This window comes from Sinocyclocheilus rhinocerous, unplaced genomic scaffold, assembly GCF_001515625.1.
Source record: "Sinocyclocheilus rhinocerous isolate Xijiao unplaced genomic scaffold, SAMN03320098_v1.1 scaffold299, whole genome shotgun sequence".
NCBI classification, from domain to species: domain Eukaryota; kingdom Metazoa; phylum Chordata; class Actinopteri; order Cypriniformes; family Cyprinidae; genus Sinocyclocheilus; species Sinocyclocheilus rhinocerous.
In genome coordinates this window covers 1673761-1685632 of record NW_015652998.1, presented here as the reverse complement: position 1 = coordinate 1685632, position 11872 = coordinate 1673761, and the positions used below count along the sequence as shown (strand labels likewise).

The 11872-nt window shown below is 39.2% G+C and overlaps 2 protein-coding genes and 1 non-coding gene across 3 annotated transcripts in view; 2 read left to right on the top strand and 1 right to left on the bottom strand.

Annotated features, from left to right (window-relative positions):
* The first annotated feature begins 5182 nt into the window (after positions 1-5182).
* Positions 5183-7355, top strand: LOC107715301 (endosialin-like). Its single transcript, XM_016521376.1, has one exon. It carries the CDS (start codon positions 5187-5189, stop codon positions 7224-7226), a length of 2040 nt encoding a protein of 679 aa, XP_016376862.1. The 5' UTR covers positions 5183-5186; the 3' UTR covers positions 7227-7355.
* A 1534-nt stretch (positions 7356-8889) lies between these two features.
* On the bottom strand, positions 8890-8971 carry trnas-gcu (transfer RNA serine (anticodon GCU)). The gene has a single exon. It is a non-coding gene; the product is annotated as a tRNA-Ser (tRNA).
* A 1260-nt stretch (positions 8972-10231) lies between these two features.
* The window catches only part of LOC107715300 (deoxycytidine kinase-like), an 8181-nt gene continuing 6540 nt past the window's right edge, over positions 10232-11872 (top strand). The window contains exon 1 of the mRNA XM_016521375.1: positions 10232-10461. Coding sequence (XP_016376861.1) covers positions 10368-10461 — 94 coding nt within the window. The 5' untranslated portion in view covers positions 10232-10367. The remainder of the gene's footprint in view (positions 10462-11872) is intronic.

Here is an 11872-nt window from a genome sequence, read left to right as displayed (position 1 = left end):
ATAATACATCTCTTTGGTTTTTTCTGCTCAGTGTTATTTCAGGGTTTTGATCTCTCAACTGAGAGATCACATCCTGTTTATTGTATTATAGTGACTATTTAATATTACATCTAAACTTTGACTAGGCTAGACATGTTGCCTATTAATTGTATACAGTATATGAACCTGAAAGCACATTTAAATTTTTGTGTATTTTGTGTTACTCAATAATAATGTTCTAGTTGAGGGCATTTGTAGTATAGGTATGAGGCCCAAACATAACCTCAAGCCCAGGGGCCCCCGGCCCCGTAAGTCCTGCCCTGTACCTCCCTATACGCAGAGTACGCAGTTTGCGTAGGGTACCATCCCAGTTGCTAAAACCCCCCCCCCAAAAAAAACGTAACGCGCCATTCCCGCATCCGCGCTTGCGACTGCTCGCACCTCGTGTTTGCAGCTGAATGCAAATGATCATAATTGGACAACTATGCCCGTGAAAAGACATCAGCAATCCGGCGCTGAGAGAAGAAAAAAAAAAATGTAAAAAATGTGAAAACGAAGCCTGTGCTTTACTTTCAGGCACATTCATAATCCTGTGAAACTTTTTTGGCTATTGACGGTGTTGTAATGTCTGTAATAATTTCACCACCAACGAATCTAGTATTTTCTCTGAGTTGCCATGTTCCATTACAAAAATTAGCCATGGTTTTAACAGAAAACCAAAAATCTTGGTTCTTGTAGCCATTATAACCACAAATTAACCATGGTTTTGTTACTTCAAATAATAATTTGAAAAGTATTATATTTTTTTGTGGTTATAAAAACAGACCTAAGCCAACAATAGCCTATCAAATGACTTAAAATGCATTATATAAAAACAATGAGGCAATAATGATTGTTAATTAATAATTACATGGTTTCATTGAATAACACCGTTAAAATACATAATGTAATACAATATAAACAATTTATGTACATTACATGTTATTACAAATGCCTGCAAAGGGAGCCAAAGGCCATGCATGTCACGACTCACGGGTCGTGGTGCGGAGGAAGCACATGGAGAGGAAGTAATCCACAATATAGACTCTTTAATTATCAAAACAAGAACATAACACTCTGAAACTGAGGGAGACCACAACATGATACAACTTTAACGCAAGACAAAGGAACTGAGGAAAACACAGGGCTTATAAACACATGGAATGTAATCCGGGAGAACAGAAACAGGTGAGGAGTAATCAATCAAAACAGGTGAACAGAATAACCGATGATAAACTAAATGAAAACAGGAACTGAACCAAATAGGGGCAAACAGGAACTAAACAGAAACAAACATGTGACAATGCAATTGCTGCTGCTACACTTACAGGACAATCAAATCCTTGTAGGCTATTGACCAAACATTTAATTCAAATATCCACTTAATCTTTCATTTTTGGCCACCTTTTTGCTATATATAGGCTAGATGACACAGCCTCTATAATTTCTTCAACAAAAAACATGTGGACATCACAACCCTTACAAAAATGTAACCATGGTTTTATTGTAGTAAAAATTTATATTCTTTTGCATGATTTCTGAATGCTTGAGACTATAAAATCAATCAGATAACTGTATTATTAAAATCATAGCCATAAGTAACTGTCTAGATTTGTAATTTGTAAAGAATACAATTTATTTATTTACTTTTATATTTTATTAAAGTTCTATTTTGACCCCTATAGTAGTTTTTTTTTCTTTTTTCTTTACTTCCATATATTTGAGGGAGGGGGCACAACAATACAATCCTGCTTAGAGCACCCATTCGACCAACAGCGGCCCTGGATGTATAAATCTCAATTTCGAGAAATTGACCCTTATGACTGGTTTTGTGGTCCAGGGTCACATATGATTTACTTATTGAACTGCAAGGTCAATGCATTATTTGCTACATTAATATGGCTGCTCTTACATGCTGTGCCACCAAGAAAGCAAAAATATTCTCTCTTTTTTGCATGCACAAATGTCATGTCTTTGTTCATGTCCTCATTTTTGTAGCTTCCCATTAGCATTATGGAAATGTGATGAATTGTAGGCTAGTAAGCAGGCTTATCCAATGAAATAATATGAGAAGGAAAAATACCAAATATTTTTTTCTTCAAAAAATGTTCTAAAACATTTATGGTGGGTCTTGAGATTTATTATACCTCTCTGTGTGGTTCCTAGCATGAAAAAGTGTTCCTGCAGCTTAAACGGTAAAGTGTGCCGCTAACAACACCAAGGTCATGGGTTTGATTCCCAGGGAATGCATGAACTAATAATATGGGAATGCAATTTCATTTTGGATAAAAGCATCTGCCGGATGTAAAGAGTTAGAGAACCCCTGATCTATACACAGTGGCATCAGGGGTTTCCAGATTGTTCTCATTAACCCTTACACCTCACCTGATGTCCTTTACTGCTCTCCCTGCATGGTCCAAGTATGTGTAGACAGATATATATGTTATTGCATAATAGGTGTGAGGGGAAAAAATAACATGGGATTAGTTAAAAGCTGCAACTAAATACTACGGGACTGTTTGATGGCAGTGAATCAAGAATTTTTCAACCAGTAGAGAATTCCAAAAGGAGTCTGCTTAAAGTCTCGTAGTAGCAGAAGTAACATATGATTTCAACATAGTGATACTTCTGTTAGCAATGTAACCAGACACTAAGCTTGCCAAGCACTCTTATCCCAGGGGACCAATGAGATACTTCAAGGACTTTAAGGTCATAGACTACCAGCAGACACCAAACACTTGAGTTTTTCTTTATATCTTGGCCTTTACAAACTATTTTTGGTCTGTCTAGACCAGTGTTTCCCAATCCTGGTCCTGGAGAACCCCCAACACTGCACGGTTTTGGTGTCTCACTTATCTGACACTCACATTTGAGGTCTTGGAGTCTTCACTAATGAGCTGATGAGTTGAATCAGGTGTGTTTGAATAGGGATACATCAAAAATGTGCAGTGTTGGGGGTTCTCCAGGACCAGGATTGGGAACCACTGGTCTAGACCATAGAAAGGTTGTGATATTCAGAGCGACGTCTGCAATTTGATTCTTTTCATGAAGCATCACTGCTGAAGACTCCACAAAGACCTTGACCTCAGCAGGGTAGAAAAGCTCTGATGAATTTAAAGGTTTCTCAATCTAAGTAAGCAAATCTACAGAGAGAATGAGCAGATGCTATCTAGATCAGTCGTGAAGGGGCCTGCATATGCTATGCACATCAGTTAGAAGAGAAGCTGAGGTAATAAAGAAACTAGGAGAACTCATCGCAGACTTTCATACCTGGCATGAGGACCAGAGTGAGATGGTTTTATAGATCAATGCCTCCTACAGTCACAAACTACAATTGAAAAACCAGAAAGGGATGGAGGAGGCCAGGACAAATGGCTAAAAAGAGGATGGGAGAAGAAAACAAATGTTCTGTGAAAACTAGTTTGCTCTCAAAAATCTGATGCAGTAGGAAAAAATGAGTAGCTTATCATGGATAAAGTAGTGAAAAAAAAGAAGATTTATTGGTTTATTCTCCACAGTAGGTCACGTGTGTTTTATTGACATTCTATCAAAGAAGTAACCATGATGATTCATTTTGAAGTAATAATGGAAAAGTGTATACGTAGCACTTCGATGTTGGCTACAGCCTCTGACTTGGAACAAGCAGCTGATGACAGAATGAAATATAGGCTCGGCCTGCATACGGAATTAGAAAAGAATTACATAAGAACCCATAAGCATCCAGTTTTTCCAAACCTCTCTTCCGCCAACAGACACGCGTTGTATATTCTTGCAAGCCCTTTAAAATGGTCCAAAAGACCCATATGAATCGACAAAAATACAGAAAGAGCACATCCCAAACCACCCAAGAGTCACTGTAGCCATAGTCTCCTGTTTATGTGAGCTGTTGGAAATTAAACATACAAGAAGTCAGGGCCATGAAATGGTTAAAGGTCATCCAGGGTTAGAGAGGTGAGCAGAAAGTCCTGCTAAATCAAACCTACTAGCGCAGACATTTCTTGTGGCTTTCTGATCTCTCAATGTAGGGTGTTGAGAAAATGGGAGACAGGATGTTAAAAGCAACCCCCCTTCCAGAATGAGTAAACACCGTTTCCCAGCATTCCTCATCAGGATATTCCCCTAGGGTCCATCACTTATGTGCAAACATCAGGCAGGATCCTTCATGCTCAGCTGGGGGCAAACATACAAACAACATCCTTTGTTAGTCATATAGAATTGAATGCTTTGACACAGTGGGTTGTAGAGTTGTGCTTTTGCATGCAATTCAAGATTGCAAGAAAATGATTATTATATTAAATTATTATTGATAAAGACAAGACAAAAAAATGATGCATGGCTTCTTAGAGGTTTTTTTTATAGTCTTGCACTGAAATTCCATTTTCACAATTTTACACTGGTCAGTCAAGAAAAGTCACATTATGCTAAAAAATACCTTTTATAAACATTTGCTATCAAACCATCTCCTCATGATCTCCACATAAATAACTTTCTTAGATGACATAATGAAACTTGCATATTCTCTAATGTTTAGTTGCTTTCTGTTGTGTAAAGGAATTTAAATATCAATACAGTGATGAGACAGAGTAGGCTATAGAATATTAAGTTAAATATTTTTAAACCATTGCATCATTTCAAATGAATTTCATATAAAAAATGGTTAAATTAATTTAAAGTCAAAAAGAACTGTCTGAGCAGCTGTTCAAAAATGAGCCACACAAGAATGGAAAATTGTGAAATCTGATCAGGATGACCCAGCATGAAGTTTTCAGGTTGGATGGATGGAACTGTGATAGTGATTGTTCTAGTGATTGGATGAGTGAGTAGAGGATGCGGTCTGGGGGAGGACTTGTTGGCTGGGTCACAAACTATTTCCTTAAACAGACTTATGAAAACCATACGGCACAAGGGAAAACCACAGACCGAATCTCCCCCCACCACTCAGCACACTCATTACCCACCCCCTTTTCCAATAACAAACGTCTGTACCCTCCTTCTCTGTCTCTCAGACAGAATGCAGACAAAAGTCATCTCTTTGAGCAGAGAGACCAGAGGTTTGAAAGAGCTCATAGGTAAATTTAAACATTTAATTAGGTCAGAAAAAACTGCAGACAAGTAAGATAACAGACATAACAAGAAATACCTCAGCTGTAGAAAACAAAAAAGCAATTATGGGAAACAGGACTGTTGGAAAATGCTGTGCTGCATATCCCTGTCTTTTCTTTGGACTTCTGTATTTGTATTGGTCTAAGGGAGTCATTGGACAAAGCTTGCAGGAGCAGGACGGCGTGTGCAACGCTGAGGGATGCTATTCTATTCATCTCCAGCGCAAGAACTTCAGGGAGTCCTGGAGGAGCTGCAAGGATAAAGGGGGGAACCTGGCTACCATTAAAGGACCAGAAGAAGCTTCCATGATCCATGACCTCTTATCGTCAGGGGTCAGACGTGGCTCCCGGCCCAGAATCAGGTTGTGGATTGGCCTTCAGCGACAGCCTCGGCAGTGCTCGGCCACGCGCCCTTTGAGGGGCTTCACCTGGATCACTGGGGATCAGGAAACACAGTATACGAACTGGCAACGTGGTGACTTAGCCAGTGCTTGTGCTGCTCATCGTTGTGTGGTCATTACCTACAACACAGCTGACAAAAGTGGCAACGACAAGAACAACTTCAAATGGCTCGATGGATCTTGTGCAGTAGCCGTGGAAGGTTTCCTCTGCCGCTACACCTACCAAGGGATGTGCCCAGCTCTTCAAAAAGAAGGAGGGGGTCCTGCACTCTACACCACCCCATTTGAACTGGCAAGTACTGTTCTTACTCACATCCCTTTCGGCTCTGTGGCAACTCTTCCTTGTCCCGACGGCGACAAGGATGACCAGTCAGTACTGTGTATGCTGAGAGAGGATGGAAGTGTTGGCTGGTCGAAGGATACACCGCTCTGCACTGACACTCCGATGGACTGGTGCGAACAGGACAATGGTGGCTGCGAGCACTACTGTGTGAACTCAGATACACATTACTACTGTGAGTGCTCTGAGAATTATGTTCTGGAAGAAGACGGAAAGACCTGCCAGCTCTCGGATCCCTGCCACAGCGCCAACTGCGAGTTTGAGTGCGAGTCCACTCTTCAGGGACATCGCTGCAAGTGCCCAGAGGGGTACCTCCTGTCTGGTGATGGTCAGAGTTGTCTTGATATAGACGAGTGCTTGCAAAAACCATGCCCGCAGGAATGCGTCAATGCACCAGGTACATTCGAGTGTAGATGCAACGAGGGCTACCTTCCGTCTGAGTTCGGAGAATGTGTGGATGTGGATGAATGCATGGAAGGAAAGTGCGTTCATATTTGTGAGAACTTGCCTGGTTCCTACACGTGCCGCTGTCATGACGGATTCTCTCCACTCGGAGAAGATTCAGAGCAATGCGAAGATATCGATGAGTGTAAAACTCCAGACATTTGCAATCAGGTGTGCAGAAATTACGAAGGTGGATTTGAGTGTCTTTGTAAGGAGGGTTATATGTTGCAAGAGGACAACTACTACTGTCGGCCAGTCGACGAGAATGAACACTTGATGATGGAATCAGCTGATGCAACACTAAATGATCCCGGCTTGCCTGAACTGATGACAGATGCCAGCCTTCTGGAGTCACTAACAGATTCCCCAAGCGTAGAGTGGCATCCGACTTACCTGAGCTGGTTTACAGAGAAGACAGAGGAAGGAGATGTGACCACACAGCCTGATTTAATTGAATATGCATCTTCAAACTCACCTTCATCAAACTTTTTGATGGATACTACAACTTCAGCTGATTCACATCAAGAGGATGCACTTGAAGAGGAAATATCAATAGCAACAGGTGATACAGTGGATGTAAGGACTTCAGGAAACAAAGGACCCTCAGAGGTTTCGACATCTGTGCCTAACAGAAAATGGGATTTTGTCATGCTCACTCCTGCAACATCACAAATACCAGAAGATACATTGGCATCAGGAATAGAACAGCGTCCAGGTGACAGGAAGAAACACGACAAAAGCTGGCTGCTTGTGGCACTGTTGGTACCACTATGTGTTTTTATAGTGGTCATGTTAGCGTTAGGCATTGTTTATTGCACAAGTTGTGCTGTAGAGCCACGGAGCAAAAGCGTCACAGACTGTTACCGCTGGACCACAACCTCCAAGCCTGAAAAATCAAGCACAGCAAAATCTCGAGCTTGAGTAATGTACAGTTAACATGACTTTTTTTTTTTATAAAATAAAAATTAGCAATGACCCTAGACTTCGTCGAGCTGTTTTGGTGTGATCACACCGATGTCACTTTGGTATTCTGTAGGATCCTGTGGTACATAAGGGCAAAATAGTCACTAGGTGCACAATTTAACATTCAGACATTCTTTTCAGACAATGGAGAGAACATCAACAATTATTTTTCAATGGAAGTGAAGCAGTAACCCCCAATCTGTAGAAGAGACATTTTGTGGAAAGTGGGACAATGCAAACACAATTTAGCATGCATCCCTTTTTCATATTATACAATGAATGAGAATTGTTATGAAGCCTACAAGTAGAAATAAAAAAAAAAACATGAGATATCAACAGCTTAAATTTATTTGTTTAAATTTAAATTGATTTTTATAAGACATTTACACATGAAACAGATCTGAGTGCATCAGTTTAACTAACAGTTACTATCACTTCATATTATTTAGTAAAAGTTGTTTGACTAATGGTGACTATAACGTTGTGGAATTTGCATCAGATATACAGTAATACTGGAGATGCCCATGTTACATTTATTTGAGTATTTTCACCAGAATTATGATAAGAGAAAAAGAATGTCACAGAAAAACAGATCAGTAATAGACTAGTCATGAGCATACAGAAACAGTTCAGACACAAAACACTTTTGGCCTCAGTGAAATAGAAAACGAAAGTAAATAAAAGAATAAAAAGTATGGCAACAAGTTTATTTTTTAGTTGATATTATTCCATAATAGTATATAACACATCAACAACCATTTGTTTCAGCAAGCAATTTACGTTTTTCACTGTATCCCACGAAAGTGTTAACTACTGATATTCAAATAAATGTCACTTGCTGTCACAAATAAAATTTGATCAACACTTTCAGCATTCGAGTTCACAATCGCGCCTGCTCTGACAGTGATAGCAGTGAGGAGATTGACAGCTGGCTTGGCCGTTTTGTGTTGTACTGGCACAGTCCCACCAGCAGTTGTCACTATATGATATTTTGAGTTTTTCTTCTACAAACTAACGTGATTTTAATAAAAGACACACTTGCACTACGTTATAGTATTTTTCCTAATCTGATTTTTTTTTCTCTGTGACTTTCACCAAAATATTATTGTTTCAACCTTTGAAATATTGTAAAAGTGCTATGAGCCATTTTGGAGTCTACTGGAGCAACAAAAGCATAAAACAGTCAATTTGTTTACTGCATTGGGATTGTTGACGTCATATGTGGAGTGAGTAAGATCATTATCATATAATGACTGACAGGATCAGTTGAAATATTTGTCTGAATGTATTTAAAACACATGTTATTAACAGCTACATAATGTACTGTATTTCTGTCTACATGTGGTCTGTGGAGGCTGATCCATCAAGGAATTGTTTTAGATTGAGTGGCAGCAGACATCAGCAATCCTTCAAACTCTTTAGAAAAGAAACATAAGAAACACCTAACAGTATAAACGAACTGAAATGACTCGGTTTGCATTTTAAAAACTGGACATTTTTACAATAAATTACAGTGAATGGACAGTATTCAATATTTTCCTTTTTTACAGGTCTTTCTAAATGTAGCAGTAAAATTAAGGGGCTTTTGTTAAACAGTGGGACAAATGAAAAACATGTTTCACGACGAGGATGGGATTCGAACCCACGCGTGCAGAGCACAATGGATTAGCAGTCCATCGCCTTAACCACTCGGCCACCTCGTCATATAGATCAAGCACTTTTTGTTCAAATCTATAAAAATTACGTATTTATGGTATATCAGCCAATTTCACATCTTTGGACGCAAGTAATAAAACCTTAACTTACTAAGTAGTTGTTGAAGCACTTTTGTCTCCGTGATATTTTGCTAAATAGGTATCACACAACTGTTAGTGTCATTGACTTAATTTACCTGACAGAGATAGCGCGTACACTGCTTTATTTTGTACGTAAGCTAATAGATGAAGTTGACAAAATGTGCGGAAACATATTTTTACTTGACATTCGCGATGCCGTAGTCACCTGCTGCCCTCTGCTGGTCAGCCAGACTACTGGCCACATTGATTTATATAATAGGCAGCACATTTATATAATAGTATATAAAGATATATACGGTAATAGTGACAATTGCAAATTGGCTGTCGTTATTTGTTTTTATAAAGTTTTGTACACAAATGTGCATTTCTGACTACTTCATTAGCTGTTTTTTTTAAGCATTACAGTCTTATCGGGACACTCATGTTTGCTACCAGTTTCATTGTGTAATATTTGTCATGTTTTCATACTTTTAGTAACGTGTAGCTGAACAATGTAACAGTAATAATGATAACTCCGTCCTTCGGATGAGACGTTAAACCGAGGTCCTGACTCTCTGTGGTCATTAAAAATCCCAGGATGTCTTTCGAAAAGAGTAGAGGTGTGACTTCGGCATCCTGGCCAAATGTGCCCATTGGCCTCTGATCATCATGGCCTCCTAACAATCCCCATATCTGCTGATTGGCTTCATCACTCTGTCTCCTCTCCACCAATAAGCTGGTGTGTGGTGGGCGTTCTGGCGCACTATGGCTGCCGTCGCATCATCCAGGTGGATGCTGCACACTGGTGGTGGATGAGGAGATACCCCCTGACAATGTAAAGCGCTTTGAGTGCCTAGAAAAGCACTATATAAATGTAATGAATTATTATTATTATTATAACGTTACCTAAATGATAACTACCGTAAATTTACTTTGGCATCATCTATCTACAATTTTAATATTTCCGTCCACAGCTACGATTACTTACCATTTGAATCTTGGGAGATTTGCATAATTTAAAGGTCTGAAAGGTTGTCCTGCATCATGTTTACAAGATAAAGTACAGGAAACGGCTCATAACAGGCAGATCCATAAAACTCAGCACGCTGTAAACGCCAACCAATGAAACAGAGGCTTTTGTGGACGTGGCCAATCACACGGTGAATTTCCTAGAGCCCCTCCCCCGCGTCGCTGACCATGTGAAGACTTGCCGCGAATTTCAAGCAGTTCAAACTGTTTTAGCGCGCACGGAAGCATTAAGCTGGTCTTAGAGACTTAAAAAAGATATATAATACAGTGGCTTGTTTATTTATTTGATACAATAATGGCTACTCCTCCGAAGAAGTTTTGTTCAAGCCTCGACGTTGACCTCAGTTTCGAAAAAAGGGCATTGAAGATCTCAATAGAGGGAAACATTGGTAAGTTTAACTAATTTTGGTTTAATCAACAAAATTATATACATAAAATAAAACGCACTTAATACATTACGTAAGTGTTGTTAACAGCTTAGTTTTTATGATCGAGCTTGAGAGCGTTCTTGTATTGTTAAAGCTGCAGTCCGTAACTTTTTTTGGTTAAAAATTATCCAAAATCAATATTTGAGCAAGTACATAACCAGCCAGTGTTCAAAACTATCGCCTTACTTTAGCCCGATTCACAACGTTTAGCCAGATTCGGTTAGCTTATTGTAATGTTTTCTAATTTGAGTGGTAACGGTAGGTTTACGCGGAAAATTCGAGCATTCTGCTGCGTCATCACGTCACTTCTGTAAACATGAAGTTGTCCCGCTGTTCTGTCGATTTGTGCTACTCTGTCAGATTTTGCTACCTCCCATTAAGAAGTTGTCCCGCTGTTCTGTCGATTTGTGCTACTCTGTCAGATTTTGCTACCTCCCATTAAACCAGTAGGTAGTACAATTCGACAACGAAAAATGCTGCCTGTCAAATTATGGTTTATTAATGTCTACACCTACCACAACCCTAAACCTACCCTTACAGTAATGCAAATATAGTAATCATGTGTTATATTCGTGGTTGTGGATAGAAGGGATACAGCTACCGGAAACCAACAATAAATTTTTTTTCTACCTATTAGATTGTGTTTTATTAACGTCTACACCTACCCAACCCTAAACCTACCCTTACAGTAATGCAGATACATTAAAAATTGTTGTTCAGCATGAGAAAAATGACGCAAAATTGGTAAACCCTGGTAGGAAAATCTGACGGGTAGGATAAAATGTCAGGACACCGGCTACTAGGCTATCGCATGTGAGGATGCTGCAGGTGGCAGATCGTTAGCCTTTTCTCACAGCAGCTAGAATAATTAAATGTCAAAAAATCTTTTTTATGGCGGATTGTAATCCAGAAAGGATTATATGAAACACATGTGAATGAAATTAAATTATATTCCAGTTTTAAATGTGCTTCTGATTACAGATAGCCTGGGATTACACAAGATTTGTATTTTAAAGACAACCAGTTCGAAGGGAGCATAGTTTGCTTTTTGGGTTAAAAGAATTTCTTGGTGTGAAATTCGAATTGTATGACAATTAGAGATAAGACTGTACAGAAATTGAAATCTACACACACTATACTCATAGTCACGCAATGCTGATGTGGTTAACATTAATAGTCTGAGAATAAAGTATAACAATAATAATAATAATTTGCACGGTTTGATGTGATATGAGCTAATCGATCGTTAGATTACATCACCTTTGGTAGCACGATTTATTGTAATGCTTTTTTCCTCAGTTGGTCAGAACAAACGTGGCAGACTTGTTACTTACTTGTTCAGATGACAATATACGGTGAAAATGCTTATTTG

What these genes read in the sequence shown, in the direction of transcription:
- LOC107715301 (XM_016521376.1), top strand. Translation starts at nt 5,187, where the DNA reads ATGGGAAACAGGACTGTTGGAAAATGCTGTGCTGCATATCCCTGTCTT.